Below are 18,795 nucleotides of genomic sequence, written 5' to 3'. Positions count from 1 at the left end.
ACATAATATCCATTACTAATTCCGTTCCTCTTCTTAAATCAATAATACTAACATACCTTTCCCGTAATTAGTACAATTTCTTAGCTATCTTTGCATGTTTAGCTCTTTGAGTTGTGTTTAGCTATAATTTTCCTCGAATTTTAGTCTAACACCTATTTTTCCTGCATGCTCGCGATCGGTAACATCGGTTCGGTAACACGCGTCGCGCGTTATGCGGCAGCGCCCCTCGGTCGGTTGGGCGGTAGGAGGGCTGCGTTTCTGCCTGGGTTCCGCGCGTATCAGGCTTCGGCTTGGTGTCGCATGTGCCACTTGATGGTGCAGTCATTGCATATCAACGTCCAGACATTGAGACTGTTAGCCATCGAAGAACTACGGAGGCAACATATTAGAATACAAACCTTGCAGCGCAGGCTTCTCAGATGCGCATCGGACTCGTTTTCACGTTCAGACGATACGTATGTGGTTTTTGTGATTGTCTTCTCAAACTAATGCTAATTTAGTTCATTACAATTACCAGTTTTTGGTATAATGATCGCTATGCTTCTATTTGTGCTGCCATGGGTCTGCGCTTAGCCGAACAGGGGTTTTGACATAAATGCAATGGCAATAATGTGTAGAAATGGTTTGTTAGTTTTGTTTTGGCATTTTGAAGCGATGCCACCTGGTAGAACTACAAATGACTACAAATGTTTACACAATTTGCACGTTTGACATAAAGAAAGTTGTACTACAATGAGCAATTTTTTTTAATGCTTAATGCTTTATTAAAGATAACAGAATGCTTTCAATATAATTAATATTAAATATATTGCTCCGAATTCCACTTAAAAAAGGTGGCATTACTGTATTAACTTCGAAAGTCCGAATCGCCCTAGGTGGCCACCTCGGTCTGCAGCGGATTGAGAGCGGAACCGTTAAGTGAAAATTCAGTCAGCGGATTGGATAGTGATTTACTAAAATGCTTATTTTATTAACTTAACATGTATAATGGTAAATTATTTGGATGAGGGTTAATCACCAATTGAACAACCTTTATGGGAAAGTAAGATTCGAATCATTTCAGGTGTGTTTTATGGGTTTATTTAATCAAATCGCTTGATAAATTGTAAGTGATTTTGATTCCGCTTAAAAATCGGTGTGTGGCACCGCGGAATGGAATTGCGGGGATTTTCCAGCAAAAGTAATTTCTGTGGCACCCCTGATAACTAAATAATAATAAAACGAGAAGGAACGTGGGAGTCGCTTCTGGGGACGCGACTCTACTGATACCCGTACTCAGTCAGTATATACATGTTTAAGCTTATAATTTTTTAGAATTTTAGAATTAAAAAAAAAATTTTACATTCATCTTTAATGTATATTTTACATCTAACATGAATATTCTAAATGTACCATTTAGATTTTACATCTCCTCCACTAGGGATTGATCGCGCACTGAACGCGGCAGAGTGTGCGAGCGAGAAAGAGAATGAGTAGCGTGTCTCTTGCTGAAGGATGTGGCGGAGGGAAGCAACTGAAAATTAATTTCTTCATTCTGGCTATAAACATGATCCGATCTGATTCAGATTCGGCAATCTGGTAGATATGGGAATTCTCTACGATACTGCGTTTTAAAAATTTTTTTTTTTTAATTGTGCCTGCCACAGATTTTCGTCCTTTGTGGGGGCGGAAGGGGGCGGGGCGAAATTTTGAAATACACTTGTAGCAGTGTGATATCACATGAGTCTGGAAACCAAGTTTGGTTTCTCTAGCTCTTATAGTCTCTGAGATCAGGCGCTCATCAAGACGGACAGACGGACGGACAGACATGGCTCTTTCCACTCGGCTATTGATGCTGATCAAGAATATATATACTTTATGGGGTTGGAAACGTTTCCTTCTCTGCATTGCACCACTAACCATACAGTATAAAGATGTACTAGTTCATACAACGACTGTGTCGCAGCTGAGTTTTCTGTCTCAGGTCCACAGGTCTTCGGCTGGTGGACCTGAGACGTTCGGAATTTTTCGACATGTTCGATTCATGACGAGATGCGAAATCAAGCCGAGAATTGAAAATTATCTGTGAACACAGACACAACAAAATATTTATCAATTCTTATTTTCCGAAACCGCTTTGAGTTTGTTTTGTGTTTCCAGCTTAAGTACATGTGTGTGTGCCATAGATTTAAATGAACAATACCTTTAACGACGCCTAATTAATGCGTCTATCTAAAACTAAAAATGTATGGAAAGAATTATTTTTTTTCGACTTTTCAATGTTTTTAAAGTCAAATTTTCGGAAAAAACTACCGCAAAAAAATTATGAAATTTTAAGTTGAAAGCTTAATATCTTCCAGGCGTTAAGCTGCAGATACAAAGTGTCTGAGTCCGATTTAAGCTGCATTTGTCAACTTTTCAGAACTGCAAAGTTCTATGCAAGATAAGATACTTAAGTTATTTGAAAAACAAAAGGCACTACCTCTGAAAAAAACATTAAATAAAAAAAAACCAGATTTTAAAAAATTCTTTAAAAAAACTAAACCGTACAAAAAAAAAACCAAAATTCGTTAAAAAAAAATATAAACCCCGAAATCTATAAGAACGAGAAGGAACGTGTGAGTCGTTTCTGGGGACACGACTCTACTTATACCCGTACTCAGTCAGTATATACAGCTTATGATTTTTTAGAATTTTAGAAAAAAAAAAATTTAACAATTTACATTTTTTTGCTACATCTGCTATCTACATCTACATATACAATGTCTATATCTAACATGTAGATGGTACATGTTCCATTTAGATTCTACATCTCCTCCGCTAGGGGTTGCTCGCGCACTGAACGCGGCAGAGTGTGCGAGCGAGAAGGAAAATGAGTTGCGTGGTCGTTTGTTGGAGGAGGGGCAGGGGAAGCAACTGAAAATTAATTTCTTCATTATGGCTATAATTACGATCCGATCTGATTCAGATTCGGCAGTCTGGTAGATATGGGCATTCTCTACGATAATGCGTTTTCAGTTTTATCGTATCTTTAATTGTGGCTGCCACAGATTTTCGTCCTTTGTGGGGGCGGAAGAGGGCGGGGCGAAATTTTGAAATACACTTGTAGCAGTGTGATATCACATGAGCCTGGAAACAAAATTTGGTTTCTCTAGCTTTTATAGTTTTTGAGATCCAGGCGTCAAACAAGACGGACAGACGGACAGACAGACATGGCTCTATCGACTCGGCTATTGATGCTGATCAAGAATATATATACTTTATGGGGTCGGAAACGTTTCCTTCTCTGCGTTAGGTTAGGTTGAGGCGGCTGTCGGGGTTGTCAGAGACACACCTAGGCCGGTTTCGGCCCATTGTGATACCGCATGTTTCGTTCCCATTCTCCCTCGTGAGACCCTATGTTATCCATTATCCCATCCGGATGCCCTTATGAAGCCTGCGATCCGTCTGTGACTGATTGTAAACATGCCCGAAATGTCAATTAGGAAAGGAGCACCCAAGTATTGAAGTCTCCTTCTACTGAGAGCCGGACAGGAGCAGAACAGGTGTTCCACAGTCTCCTCCTCGTCCTCATCTCTACAGCTCCGACAGAAGTCGTTGTAGGGGGCACCCAGCCTGTTAGCATGGGTGCCTATTAGCCAATGTCCCGTAAGGGAGCGTATGACTGAGCTGCACCTGCTCCTACTGAGTTTGCAGAGCTCATCAGTGCGCTTCCTAGTAATGTTAGGCCATGTTTGCCGAGTTATGCGACATAGTGGCACTGTTTGCCATCTGTCATTTATTAGTTGCTTAAAATGTTCTTTTATTTTGAGCTTTCAGGTGGCCATTGGCATACGAATATCCTCCTTATCATGGAGCAGGGGGATTGTTGTACAAGCTCTGGCCAGCTCGTCTGCTATACAGTTGCCTTCAATGTCCTGGTGGCCCGGGACCCATATTAGGCTGATGACAAACTGATAAGCCATCTCATGGAGAGATTTGCGACAGTTTGCCACGGTAGCCGAGCTTGTTGTTATCGCGTTCAGTGATTTGATCGCAGCTTGGCTATCACTATAGATATTTATATAAGTTGCCGTAGGGGCACGTTCCTGAAGGCAGCTCAAGGCTTCCCTGATCGCTATGACTTCCGCTTGGAAGACACTACAGTGATCTGGGAGCCTAAAAGAGTGTCTTATATTCAGATGATCGGAGAAGATTCCTCCTCCGACTTTGTTGTCCAGCTTTGAGCCATCAGTAAAGATATTGTAACGAACCGGTCTGGTCCGCCTTGTGTGCACTTGGCGTACTCAGCGGCCGGTGGGTTCGCTGCAACGAATTTGGGTGTTTCCCGGGGGACAAAGTAGAAAGACTTGGTTGGCTTCTTTACACACGAGTTCTTTATTAGTATCTTAGGAAGTACGCTTAAGGACGACAACTTAGTCTATTCTTTGGTCTAGCACTGGGTTCACTGTCACGTTTGGGCCTTCTCGCCCACTCGCCGTTCCTCGGGATCCCCAAGCGTGGCACTGTCGGCTCTGAGACCTGGTACGACAACGACTCTTAGCGCTAAGCCCAAGTCCGCCGTACTCAGTTCGCACACGACACGTTCGCTCTCACTGGATCCTTCCGTTGCGCGAGCGGTACACCAGGTCCTTTCTCTTGACGCTTTTTGGGTAACTTTCTGACTCTCCTCGATATTCGCTGTCACACGCACTTGCACTCTCCGCACTTGACTGTCCCGAGCCGAAGTCGCGCGCCTCCTTTTATTTCCTCCTTGGCGCACGGCCGCCTCGTCGCTGCCTGGCAACAACGGGACTTCCCTCCAGTCGTCGGCGTTATTTTCCATCGGCTCGTCCGATGCTCTCCACCTGCTTCGTAACGGGACCCAACCGGTGGCGTGATCGCATGGCCCTAAATGGTCATGCGCTGGACCACTGCCGGCCCGATCCCACTATCCCGCCTCTCTTCTGCCCTCCACTTGCTTCGCAACGGGACCCAGCTGGTGGCGTGATCGCATGTCCATAAAAGGTCATGCGCTGGACCACTGCCGGCCCGATCCCATTGTCCCGCCTCTCTTCCGCGCTCCTTTACTCTCCCTGGTAGCGCCCTCCGATCGCGGCTCTCTACGTTGCCCCTCCCTTGGCATAGATAGATCTTAACCCCTTAGGGTCCATGCGTGTGAGGACATCATTCCTCACACTTCCCCCTTTCTTCCCCAACGAACAATTCCCTTCTGCGACCTCTCGTAAGCCCGGCCGTTAAAGTTTGAATTTCAACGGCCGCCCGCGCCTTTACACCGGGCGTGTTCTGGCGCCCTCTGCCGGCCCAGGCACGTTCTGGCGCCCTCTGCTGGACCGGGCGCGTTCTGACGCGCCCCCTGCCGGGCTTACCTGATGGAGTGCTGCCGGATCGGTGAAATGCGCACGCGCGTGCGACTATCACAGGGCTGCATACAGGCCATCGATATGACGTAGGGATGATTTTCTGTCCCACTCGATATCACTCTCTTGGCCGCGTGCGTACTCCACTTCCGCAACGAGGAATTTGTTAATGGACGATGGTAAGTGCCTTTACACTCTTCTACATCGACCATCTCTCTCACTTCCCATCCTTTAGACCCCGGCACGGATTGCTCGCCTTCACCAGCGCATTGACCACCGTGCGGCATCGGCAGCCCCATTCATCTCGGCCGTGTCTCGTCGGCCTCTGCCGCCGCTCTGCCGACGTCTCGCGGTGGCCTCCCCTCATTCCCCGTAAGTCCGCTTCTCGTTTGTGTTCTCCTTTTATTTTCTTTTTATCCTTACTCTCTGTTTTTACCAAGCCCCAGATTCTCGGTAGACCTCCTGGTGGTCCCGGGACACCGTTACCCGGTACCTGACCCCTCCGTCGTTCACCAGACGCTTGATGCGCCTCGAGGTGAACCGCGTTCGAGCCAGGACGCGCTCCACCGCCCCTGGCCACTCCTCCCGTCTCACGGGCCCTCCGCCCCTCGCTGTGCCTGCGGCCACGACGCCTGGCGCTGCATGGGCGCCCGCGGTCTCTCCCGCTCCTCCGGACACGACACCTGCCGCTCCGGCCTTGGATTGGCGCGCCTGGCTTCCGGCGCGGGCCACTGCCACGGACCCCGCTCCCATGGCTCAGGTGAGCAAACTCCCGCCGTGCTCGCGGCTGGCTCCGCTGCCGCCTTCGCTGCCGTCGTCTCTGCGCTTGCCGTCGCTGGCTCCGCTGCCGCCATCGCCTCTGCCGCTGCGCTCGCCGTTGCTGGCTCCGCTGCCTCTGCCGCCGCCGTCGCCTCTGCTGGTTCCATCGTGGGCTCCGCTGCCGCTGCCGACTTTGCCGTCGCGTTTGGCGCTGCTGGTTCCGCTGCTGGCTCTGCTGCCGCCGTGGCCTCCTTCGGTTCCCCCGTGGGCTCCGCTGCCGCCGCCGACTTCGCCGCCGCGTTTTGCGTTGCTGGTTCCACTGCTGGCTCCGCTGCCGCCGCCGACTTAGCCGCCGCGCCCGGCGTTCCTGGTTCCACAGTGGGCTCCGCTGCCGCCGCCGACTCTGTCGTCGCGCTCGCCGCTGCCGGTTCCGCTGTTGGCTCCGCTGCCGCCGACCGCCCCCTTGGGTCGCGGCCATTGCTCCGTCGGGCTGGCGTCTCCTCCCACACCCGCGCTTCTTCCGGAGCCTCCGGCTCCCTAGGTGCCGGCCCCGATGCCCAGGTGATGTGGAGGATTTGGTGGTGCCACACCATTCCTCCCCGCACCGCCGTCCGCACCTCCTGCGTTACGTACGGCCCGATCACCGCGCCTTGTGGTCCCTGCCACTGGTGTTGCTGCTGCTGCCACGAGGCATCCGCTCCCGGCCGCTGTTGCTGGGACGAGGCTTGGGGCCCCCGTCCTCCTTCGGGAAACCCCGCCTCCTCCTCGGTCCGCGGTCGTCGCTGCCACAGCTCCTCCTCCTCCTCCGGCTCAGCCTGGCCACGGTCTTCGGGCTCCGGCGTTGTAGGGGAAGGCTGCCACAGGCCCTCCTCCTCCTCTTCCGCCCGACGTAGTCGCTCCTGCCACTCTTCTTCTGCCGTGGCCGGGCCTCGGCTCTCGGGTCCCGGCGTCGGAGGGGACGACTGCCACCGACCCTCCTCCTCCTCTGTGCACCGCCTTGCCTCTTCCTCGCGGCTCTTCTCCTCTGCCCTCCGCCGCTCGCTCTCTCGCAGTTCGGCCGCCACCTTTTTCAGCACACACTTCCGGTGGTGCTCCTCCGCCTCCTGCCGGGCCTTTTCCTTGGCCTCCTCGGCCGCCTGCTCCGCCTCCTGCGTGGCCTTCAGCCTCTTTGCCAGCGCCCGCGCGTCCTCCCAGACCCGCCGCTGTCGCAGCGCCTCCTTTGCTGCTTCCAGCGCGATCCGCCGCCGCCACTCCGCGACCCGCTTCTCCTCGGCCTCCCGCTCCTCGGCGTCTGCCGGTGGCCGCCCCACCGTCGGTCGCTCCTCCGCTTCTGCTGAGAGCCGCTTCGCTGGACGCTTCGCTGGCCGCCTCGCCACTGGTCGCGCCTTCTTGGGGGCGGGCTCCCAGCTTGTCACTACCACGTCGCTGTCGGCTTCGCTGGCCCCAGAAGACACCATCGGCGACACTGTGGCTCCCACTGACCCTTCCGATGGGATCAGTGGGGACGCAAGGAGCTGCAGCTCAGGGGACGCCTCCCTCCGTTGTCCTTCGCCATCCTGCGAGAGCCGATCCGCTCGTCGCTGGCTCCGGGACAACGAGGCATAATATCCCCGTCGCATCAAGCTCCGTTGCTCCGCCAAGTATCTCGCCATGTGCTGCCTCATCTTAACCTCTTTTTTTTTTCCTTGACACGTGTACCAAAAAGAGCCGAGTGACGGACGCGCTCCCCTTTTTATATTCCTGGGGCCCGTGTTCATCGTTCCGCCTAACGGGGCTTTGCCTGAGCCTCTCGCTTCGCTCTCTCTCATTATTCTGAGTCTCTCTTTCTTCACCAATGAGAGACGGCCAAGTACCGTTTATCCAACCTCTTCGCCGCGTTAACCCTACACAGCCGACTCGGGGTCGTTAGGCACACTTGTCTCTGATAAGTCCACCTCTCCTTTTTTTTTTTTTTTCCTTACACGGGTGCAAAAAGAGCCGCGTGGCTCCCGTCTTTGTTTTAGGTTTTTTTTTCTTTTCCTTTTTTTTTTTTCCTCTCCGGCCATAGCGAGGTTCGATCACTACACCGAGTGGATTCGCTTTTGTACACGGTAATTATCCAGCTTCCTGGGATCCCACATCTGATTTTCTTCTCTTTCCAGCCCGACCCCAGACTCACCCCAGGATGCTGACCATCATTCCCACCCGCGAACAACAGGCCCTCCGGCCTTTCGCCCGGGTTGCCGAATGACGGCCCGCCACCCGGTCAGCTTCTTCCGTCTTCGGATCGATCGCCCTCCGGACGTCCCCCCGTACAGCAGCTCGGACCCGAGGATCATCCGATTCCCCGCCCGGCAGACTGCGTACGGGCGGCATCCGATCTGATCGTTCCCGACGCTCGAAAACTGCCCCTGGTGTCCTGGAGTGGATCCGGATCTTGGCCCCTCCTCGGAACCCCATCTGGAATCACCGTGTACTCCGACGCACCTCACCGTCCGTATCCGCGATTCCACACCTGTCGGGTATCATTGACCTTTGCCTTTTTTTTTTTCTTCTGATGTTAACATTCATTTCTTCCAGATATCTTCACGCCCGATCCTGCCATTCGCCGCGGCCTTGGCTCCTCCCTTTTCGCCTTCGTGTAGACCTTTTTTTTTTTTCTTTAGGAGTATGCCTTATGTCCCCTCCTCCCTCGGTTGCGGTTTCAGATCGCTAATATGGGCTGTCCTCATCCGATTATCCTTGGGGCCCTTCAGTCGGCAGATGACGGGTGACACGAAATCCGTTATCGTGTACGGACCCGCATACTTCGGCGCCAGCTTGGCTGCAAACCCCTCAGCCGCCTTTGATAAATGGTGTTGTTTCGCCCATACCACCTCTCCGATCTTCGGCTTCCAGGGCCTTCTCCTTAGATTGTAGAACCTCGCCTGGTCCTGCGCCGCCCTTTCCAGGTTCCGCCTCACCAACTGAAACAATTCTCTCATCTTGCTTGCGTTCTCGTCCGGCGTGAGCGTGCCCTGGCCGGTCCCTATTGTTTCCTCATCGAATAGGGCTTTTGGCAGACGTGGTTCCCGGCCTTGGACAATAAACGCCGGAGAGTACCCTGTTGAGTCGGACACGCCCGAGTTCACTGCCAACATGAGTTCTGGCCACTTCTCGTCCCAGCATCTTTGGTCCCCCTCGCAGAATTGCGCGATCATGGTTTTTACTGTCCTGTTCGTGCGTTCCGTGGGATTCTCCTGGGGCGTATAGGGTGCCGTGAACTGGTGTCTGACCCCCATCTGCTCTAGAAACTTTTTGAAAATCCGGCTCGTAAACTGGACTCCGTTGTCCGTAATTATCACCTTCGGCACTCCGAATCGCGCCACTATGCGTTCTCGTACCGCTTTTGTGAGCGTCTCAGCCGTGGCCTTCCTTAGTGGCACTAACTCTGTCCACTTCGAGGACCTGTCCACCAGCACCAGCAGCATTGAATTCCCGTGCTTAGACCTGGGCAGTGGTCCCACGAAATCCGCACACACCGTCACCCAGGGTTCCTCGGGCACTTGGGTCAGCATCTTTCCGGCGGCTTGTTGTTGATTTGGTTTGAACCTTAAACATACTTCGCACTTCCTCACGTAGGCCCTCACGTCTCTATGCATCCCGGGCCAGTAATAGCGTCCCGCTACGCGCGCCATGGTCTTCCTTCCTCCGGAATGTCCCGCCTCCGGTGTGTCGTGGTTTTCCTTGATGACTCTATCCCGTAGGTCTATCGGGACACACATCTTCCAGGCCGCGACTTCCTCGTCTCCGGCTCTGTGGGGAATGTGCCTATACACCTTCCCCGCCTCCTCCACGTAGTCGGGGAATTTCTCGGGTTCTTTCTTGATTTGGTCCTTCACCTTCGCTATCCACGCACATGGGGCCACCGTTTCAGAGACCCCGACTGGTTCGTCGTCCACTCTCATACACCGCTCCCCCAGCGGCTGCCGGGAGAGCGCATCGGCCACCACGTTGAGTTGTCCCTTTCTATACGCGATCTCGAAATCGTACTGTTGCAGTTCTAGGGCCCACCGGGCGACTCTTCCTGTTGGGCTTTCGATGCTGTTAAGCCACTTCAACGCCATATGGTCGGTGACCACCTTGAAGTGATATCCCTCTAAGTACGGTTTTAACTTCCTTATGGCCCATACAATGGCCAGGCACTCCTTTTCGGTCGCTGAGTAATTCCTCTCAGCACTATTGAGCGTTCTGCTGGCGTACGAGATAACTCGTTTTCCTCTCTCGGTCTCCTGGGTAAGGATCGCCCCCAGCCCGTAATCACTGGCATCCGTCTGCAGCACGAACTTCCTCCTGAAATCTGGACAGGCCAGCACTGGGTCTGCCACCAGTTGACCTTTTACCGCCTCAAACGCCTGCTGCTGCGCCTCCGTCCACACCCACTTCGCCTTCTTCTTCAATAGCGCGCTCAGTGGCTGTACCAATGTGGCGAAATCGGGTACGAACCTTCGATACCACGAGGCCACGCCTAGATACTGACGTAGCTCCTTGACACTGCTTGGGGGCTGTAGTTCAGCTATCGCTGCCACCTTCTCGGGATCCGTGCAGATGCCCTCCCCCGTCACCAGGTGTCCTAAGTATCGCAACTCCTGTCGGAAGAACTGGCACTTTCCGATGTTCAGCCTCAAATTTGGCTTCTTTAGACGCCTGAACACCTCCTTTAGATTCCGCTGGTGCTCCTCCTGGGTCTTTCCTATGACTATGATGTCGTCCTGGTAGGCAAAGGCATGAGGCATCATTTCGGGTCCAATTACACTGTCCAGTGCGCGCTGAAATGTGGCAGATGCGGAGTGTAGTCCAAACGGCATCACCTTCCACTGGAACAGCCCTTTCCCTGGCACCGTGAAGGCGGTAATCGGTCTGCTGGCCGCTTCCAGGGGAATCTGCCAATACCCATCCTTCAGATCTAGGCTGCTGATAAAGCGAGCCTCTCTCAACTGATCCAGGATGAAGTCTATCCTTGGCATGGGGTAGGCATCCTTGACCGATTTTGCGTTAACCTGACGGAAATCGACACACAGTCTCCACTGCCCGGTTTTCTTTTTGACCATCACGATCGGCGAACTGTAGGGGCTCCGCGATGGCTCAATGCATCCCAGCTCGATTAGCTCGTCCACCTTTTGGTCGATCTCGGCCTGCATCTTGGGATTCTTGGGGTAGTATCTTTGCTTGATGGGCTGTGCATCCCTCATTGTGATCGTGTGCACCGCCACGTTGGCCGTCCCCGTCATCTCCTTGAACTCGGCCAATTCCCGCTCAAGGAATCCTTCTACCGTTTCCTTCTCCCGCGTCTCCTCACTCGACCCTTCCTCTGGGGACTCGGTCACCCCCTCTCCGTCTGTCGAGGGCGCCGCGATGGCCTCCACTACCGCCACGGATAGCCTCTCCTCCGGCCGTCCGTCCCGTCGGCCTTTCGCAGGGATCACGACCCTGTGCCCCGCACAGGTCACCTCTGCGCCGACTGCGGTCAGGAAGTCCCAGCCGAGGACCAGCGCGTCGATCACGCCCGGTAGCACGAGCAACGACATCCACACCTTCTTGTCTCCGAAGGCCATTTCCACTTCGAGTTGTGTATTCACCTCTTGACTGTGGCCGTCCGCCAGCCGCACGCGTTTCTTCGTCTCGTGCTCGCGTCCGACTCCCCGCAGCTGCTCCGCCAATTCACAGCTAATGAAACTGCTGGTGGCCCCGGTATCCACCGTGGCCTTCCATTCGTTTCCCGCAATCACCACCACCGCGGACAGCTGCACTTCCTCCTCGGCGAGCTCGCCGACTAGGTTGTTGGGGCCTCCTCTTGCGACCCCGGCACGGCCCTTCGTGGCTTGGGTCGCGAGGCGTTTCCCGCCCTTTTGCAGCACTGCCAGGTTAGCACGCCGACCTTGCCGCACCGCCAGCAATATGTTAGAGGGCGCCCTGAGCACGCTTGCGCCCAATGGGCGTCACTCCCGCATCGCCGACATGCTTGCGCGGGGTTTTTCACGAATCCCCCTTCAACATTGGAGTCCACCTTCTCTTCTGCCTTTGGCGGCGTTGGTTTCCGCTCCGCTGGCTTTGAGGTGTCGGTCACCGGCTCGTCCTTGCATCGTCGGCATACCTCCGTCCCGGCCGTCTTGGTGAATGGATTATGGGCCTTCGCCCGACTCGTCGGGTCCTCTCGTTGGAATTCCACCCGATCCCTCTCCAGCGCTTCAAACTCATCCGCCAGGGTCATCAGCGTTTCCAGATCTTTGCATCTATGTGGTCGGATGAACATCCTTAGGCCCGGCATGCTGTTTTCTCGGATTAACTCCAACTCTTCCTCGGGTGGGCACTTCAACGGCCGGAAGAGCGTCTGCATCTCCACCATATAATCCTTGAAGGATTCTCCCCACCTCTGCTTCCGCGTTCTCACCTCCTGGAGCAATTTTTCAAAATAACCCCTCGGGAGGAAGAACGCCTGGCAGCTGCGTGAGAACGCCGCCCAAGATTGCCAATGCTTATTGTTGGCGACAAACCACGTAAGTGCCCGCCCCTTCAGCAGCTCGGGCATCGCCCTGGGGATCATATCCAGTTCCAGCCCATACATGTCCGCTGACCATTCGACCTGCTCCAAAAGTTCAAGGGGCTTTGCTGTCCCGTCGAATCGGAACGACCACTCTCTCACCTGTTTGGCCACGTGCGCATAGCTTGCTCGCAGCTGCCTCTTCGCTTGTTCGTCTCCCGTCGGGTGTGGGCTCCTTGACTCCCGTTGGCCTGAGGGAGCCGGGATGGCCGTCCTCTCTCGGCTTTCTGTCCGCTGCCGGCTAGGAGATCGACCCTTCTGTGGCACGGCCAGACTGGCGATGAGTTCCTCCGCGGCCTCTGCCGGTAGCTTCCATACTCCCGACTGTCCTGTTCCGCCGGGTATGGCCAAGCGTTCGTACGCCTCCTGCTTTTCCTCCATCTGGGGCGTGGGCGTCGTTCTGCCCGCGCGCAACTCCCATTCTTCGATCAGATCTGCGTATTCTGGTTCCTCTTCGTGTTTCTCCACCCAGTCTTTTAATGCCCGGCGCATCTCGGACAGCGTACCTTCCAGCTGTAGTCCAAAGGCTAGGATAGATCTTAACCCCTTAGGGTCCATGCGTGTGAGGACATCATTCCTCACAATATGAATGGCTCCATCTGGGCCAGGTGGTCCCTCGAGCCAGTTGGTTCTGTGAGGGATGATTGTTACAAAAGGGGTAACTGTATACTCCCTCGGAACGCAGTAGTCCGTTCTTGTTGGGACGATTTTGTTTCCATTTAGGATGGACGCATGGCCGGTGTGATGTGACACCCATTGGTCAGAGTCTCTAAGACGGACTGCTGCCATTTCTGCTTGCTCCTTACCTGCAAGGTCCAGGCCCTGCAGGCATAGGATAGCATTTAGCGCATCCGTTGGTGTGGTGCTCAGAGCTCCACTGATGCATAGGGCTGCAGTGCGCTGCACCTTGCCCAGTTGTTTAGTGATGGTCCCCTTCGATAGGGCAGGCCACCACACTGCGACTCCGTAGAGCAGTATTGGTCTTACTATTGCTAGGTAGATCCATTGGACTATTTTTGGGTTCATGCCCCATTTTAGCCCAATGGCCTTCTTGCAAGTGTAGAGGGCTATCGTAGCCTTCTTCACTCTGTCTTTGATGCTCAGGTGCCAGCTAAGCTTTTTGTCAATTACCAACCCTAAGTAACTGGCGCTGTCGCTGAAGGAGAGCCTGCATCCGTTTAGAATTGGTGGGTTGAGAGACGGAATTTTTTTTAGGTTTTAAACAACACAAGTTCCGTTTTAGAGGGATTAACTCCCAGTCCACGCGACTTTGTCCATTCTGACAGTCGCGCGAGCTTTGCGGTCATTAGATCGCAGAGTGTTTGAGGGAATTTTCCCGAGAAGATAATGGCAACGTCATCCGCGTATGCTACCACCTTGCAGCCCTCCCCTTCCAGGTCACACAGAATCTTGATGACTGCTATGTTCCATAGAAGGGGGGACAGGACACCACCTTGCGGGGTGCCTCTGTTGACATACCTTGACTGAGTGGACGATCCCATTGATGATGTCACCGTCCTTCATGTGAGCAATTGATCTATGAGCATCACCAAGTGACGATCCACTCCCAGGTCAGTCAGGGCCTCTGTGATGGCTCCCGGTATGACGTTGTTAAAGGCTCCCTCGATATCTAGGAAAGCGATTAAGGAGTATTCTTTGACGTGTAGAGATTTCTCTACCGCCGAGATTACTTCATGGAGTGCCGTTTCCGTGGATTTTCCTTTTCGGTAGGCATGTTGAGCGCCTGACAGCCACTGAGGATTTATAGTTGTCCTCAGCTGCAGCCCGACTAGTCTCTCAAAGGTTTTGAGAAGAAAGGACGATAGACTTATTGGTCTGAAGTCTTTTGGGGTTGTGTGTGAGGGTTTCCCTGCTTTGGGGATAAAGACTATTTTAGCCTTTAGCCAAGCACGGGGGATTTTTCCCACTGTCAGTATCTTCCTGATGATACTTTGCAGCCAGTTGATGGCCATGTCCCCGGCTTTTTGTAACTGAGCCGGAATGACTTGGTCCGGGCCAGGCGATTTGTAGGGTTTAAAGCTGTTTACTGCCCAGCTAATATTCCGTTTTGTGAGGATGTGCCCCATCGAGGTTTCCGGGCCTTCACTTGGGGTGTCTGCCGGCTCGATGGTCGTACACCCAGGAAAATGAGTATCGAGTAGAATGTGTAGGGAGTCTTCACTAGAGTTTGTCCACGTACCATCCGTTCTCTTGAGGTATCCCACCGAGGGTGATGTTTTTGACAGGATCTTGCGTAGCCTTGCGGCTTCTGACGTGTCCTCAATTTCGGAGCAAAATTTTTGCCAAGAGGCCCTTTTTGCTCTCCTTGTTTCTTTTTTGTATAGGGTTAGCTTACTTTTGTAATTTTCCCAATGCGCTTCCTCGCTGCTGCTTTTGGCTCTGTTAAAGAGAGTCCTGCAGTCTTTCCGGAGGGTATCTATCTATATGTTTAGACCACCAGGGGGGTTTCTTTTTCCCTCTTGGTTTGGTTGAGGGGCAAGCTGCCATGAAGGCCTTGTTGCAAGCTTCCTTGAAATTGTCCACAAGACGATTAAGATCGTCTTGTGTGTCCGGGCATTTTGTGCTAGGGGGGGGGTAATTCCTCCATTTTTGCACTATACGTATCCCAGTTGGCTTTCCTTGGATTAATATTGCTAGTGGGTATGGTGCTTTCGAGCGATAGGATTGTCTCGATGTACCTGTGGTCGGAAAAGGAGTGGTCCTCTAGGACTCTCCAACTTTCCATTATGTCTGACAGTTTGTGAGACAATAGAGTGAGGTCAATAACCTCTTGACGGTTTTTTATGATAAAAGTGGGGTCATTACCCCGATTACCAATAATTAGGTTGGAGTTCAGGATGAAGCTGAAAAAGGACTCACCCCTTACATTTGTATCCGAGCTCCCCCATTGGGTGTGATGAGCGTTGGCATCGCAGCCTATTAGTAGGCTTGTATCCGACCTCTCGCTGTCGCTGGCAATCTTGCGAACGAAGTCACTGGGAGGATCGCTTTCCTCGTGAGCCATGTAGGACGACACCAGGTTCAGGCGTGTCCCTTGTAGCTCTAGGCTAGCTGCCGTATTGTCGCCATTGCTAAAATTGTGGAGCAGAAAGATATTTAGGTGCTTTCTTGCTAATATGCAGGTTCTAATTTTACCTTCAGTTTGGGCTACAATCAGCTTGTAGTCCTTCGTCGCTAATCCACAGACCCTGCCTCCTACCACCCAGGGCTCTTGGATTAGGACTATGTCCCCTCCGCTTGCGACTAAGCGGAGTATCAGGGCAGCGGATGCTGCTTTACAGTGGTGGAGATTTATCTGCAGAAGCCTCAGAGACTTCATTAGAAACGTTCTCCACCACTGTTATGTCGGCGTCAGAGTCGTCGTGTATCTCGTCCCGACACAACGCCTCAAAATCGAGCATCAGCTCCGTCTCCGAGGAGTAGCTCTCCAGGGCCGGCTCCGGGTCTACTTCGGGTGCCTCGATCTCCAAGGCAACGTCCTGCTCAACTGGGTTGTTGACAGAACGCGCCTCGGCCGCTGCATCCGACTTATAGACCTTCATGGTCACCGAGCTGAACCCGAAGTTAAGCTCTCCCCTGGCTGCCTCGATCGGGGCTAGCGACTCCTTGTTCAGCACAACCACCGCCTGATTTGTGGGGCCCTTTGATGCCTCCACTTTGACCACCTTCCAATCTGAGGTTGGCAGTGTGGGGTTGCATCTCTGCAACATCGTGAGGATCCGCTCGGGCTCCTTGAAAGTGGCCGGTACCCATATACGGGCCCTTGGTCTACTGGGCACCTCGCCCCAGTCCACAGCGACGAGCTTCGCCCCGGCGTAGACCTCACCGATTTGCGCCACCGCAGCTTTGTATAGCTTTACGGAGCGCTCATCCTCGCAGGCTACCACTTTGATGCTCCCTTGGAACCATCCCATGTCTTTGCAGACTGGGGGTGGCCCGGGATCCTTCTCGAGAAGCTCGAAGCAGCGGTCGGCCAGTGCCGCTTCCACCCACATCCACTGGCTTCTGGGTATTTTCCCCTCCGCGCTGCCTTTGTCGAGATCGCCTATCAGCGTCCTCTCCTTGGCAATCTGCGCGAAGGATACATTTGGTATAACCCTGGATCGCTTCGCGACAGGTCTGGGCGTCTCTTGAGAGCGCTGCCTCTTCGGTTGTGCGGCCACCTTCTGTGGCTCCACACTGAAGTTGGGCAACAACACCGCGGCCCATTCCACTTTCTTCAGCCAGTCTGCTGTTGGACTGACTTCCTGGCTGGCGTTCTGCCGACGGAGTATGTGCCCAGCACTCCTCTTTTCGGCATAGCTGAATTTTTTGGTTTGGACGCTGGTTGATGGCAAGCCATCACCCGCCGCTTCACCGGAAGGTTGAGCAGCCGCAATATTGCTTAGCTGCCCTACCATGGTATCAGTTTTGGGTGTTGGCTTTCCACCCATCCCAGGTTTGGGATGGGACTCACGCGGATTCATACCCGCGTCCTTCACCGTGCAGGTCTTTCCTGCGTCTGAGCGGATTTGGCCAGGCCTTTGGGCCGTTGCCTTCTCTCGCTTTTGATTTCTCCCTGTAGGCATTCGGGGAGTGCCTCTCTCGTTTTTGTTTTTGTTATTGTTTATGTTATCGAATTTGTCCATGTAGTTCCCACGAGCTGCAGAGAAGGGGAACGGTCCACCCCGGCAGAGCTCTGCGTTACCCGGGTAAGGCATAATTAGAACAGGGGGCTGCCAAGTCCCTGAGCTCTCCGTTCACGACTGGGCTAGTTTTTATACCGGGCCCCCAGCCAGGCTGACTCTTGGCACGGGTCGAGTGACACCTTAGTCCGGCCCGGTGTGAGGTGAGTGTTGGGGCTGGGATGTGGGTAGGTGTTGTGTAGGGATGGGATTGTGTGAGCTACTTAATGAGAGGCGGCACCACAAGCGCATCGTCAGTGTTGCTGCGTCGCGAACACCCGCTGGCTGTCCGGGACTGCTTATTTCGGTACTCTCCCTCAGAGCCAACTTAGTTGATACTCTTTAAGATGCCCGCTTATTCGCAGCTGACCTACCCACTAGGGTAGGCCGTTCGCTATCCGCAAGCTGCGACCCGTCCGGTGGCCTCAGCTAGGCCCCCTCTGAGCCACCTCAAAGCCCAATAGGATCATCGGATTCTCTGCGTTACACACATCCACTTTTACCACAAATCTAATATACCCCTTAACTCTTTTTTGAGTACGGGTATAAAAAGTTATTTTGGGCCACAGCCGAAATGTCGTGTTGATTAGTGTTATCAGCAAATTAAAAACAACGGTAAAGGTAGAAGTACTTTCTGCCAAATTAATGCATTTAAAACAAAAAACTAAAACAGCAAATGACTACACAAAAGAAGTAGAGTCCTTTACAAAATTGCTTGAAACGGCTTACATATCAGATGGCCTTTTTTTCAATTAGCAACCAAATATTCTACGCAACAGGCCGTTAAATCCATAACTACGAACTGTTCCATCGATACAGTTAAACTCATCATGGAAGCGGGTTCATTTAATACTATGGACGAGGCAGTTTCCAAATTTATAAATGCCTGCACCCAACACACAGGGCATACAGACACCATATTATTTTACCAAAGGAAATATGGAAACCGTTTTTTTAACAATTATCGGGGACGTGGGCGTGGTAATTTTTATAATAGAGGAAATCGTTACAGCTACATAACAAAAACAACTTTAAATAATGGCAAAAGTAAATTTTTAGTGGATACAGGTGGCGACATCTCGGTGTTTAAAATAAATGAAATAAATTCTAAAAACAAAATAGACCCTTCACAGACAACAAACCTTAACGGTATTGGCAATGGAACTATTAACACATTAGGTACGGTAGATGCTGATTTAATTTGAGAAAATTTGTTAATAGATCACAAATTTCACATAGTACCGGGAGACTTTCCAATAAATTTTACAGGAATAGCAGGGCAAGACTTCATAAAAAATACAATTGTCTTTTAGACTGAACTACTCGATACGAGTTTTCCTCAAGGAACAAAATCAAATTTTTCTTAAAGATTTGGGGCTTAGAAATGGTTTGATGATATTTTTATACCCGTACCATGGGTTAGATTTGTGGAACTGGATGGGCGCAGGGGGTT

At 52.5% G+C, this 18,795-nt stretch overlaps 1 protein-coding gene across 1 annotated transcript; it reads right to left on the bottom strand.

Moving 5' to 3' along the window:
- Positions 1 to 5,929: 5,929 nt before the first annotated feature.
- LOC121404888 (tropomyosin-1, isoforms 33/34-like) lies at positions 5,930 to 7,762 on the bottom strand. The gene has a single exon (XM_041595286.1). The coding sequence runs from the start codon at positions 7,760 to 7,762 to the stop codon at positions 5,930 to 5,932; it is 1,833 nt and encodes a 610-aa protein (XP_041451220.1).
- Positions 7,763 to 18,795: the final 11,033 nt, after the last annotated feature.

This window comes from Drosophila obscura, unplaced genomic scaffold (genome assembly GCF_018151105.1).
Source record: "Drosophila obscura isolate BZ-5 IFL unplaced genomic scaffold, ASM1815110v1 contig_46, whole genome shotgun sequence".
Lineage (NCBI taxonomy): Eukaryota > Metazoa > Arthropoda > Insecta > Diptera > Drosophilidae > Drosophila > Drosophila obscura.
The sequence above is the reverse complement of the archived record's forward strand: the minus strand, read 5'-3'. Positions and strand labels throughout refer to the sequence as shown.

Bases quoted from the DNA above. Each gene is read 5' to 3' on its own strand.
- LOC121404888 (XM_041595286.1), bottom strand. From the start codon at position 7,762: ATGAGGCAGCACATGGCGAGATACTTGGCGGAGCAACGGAGCTTGATG.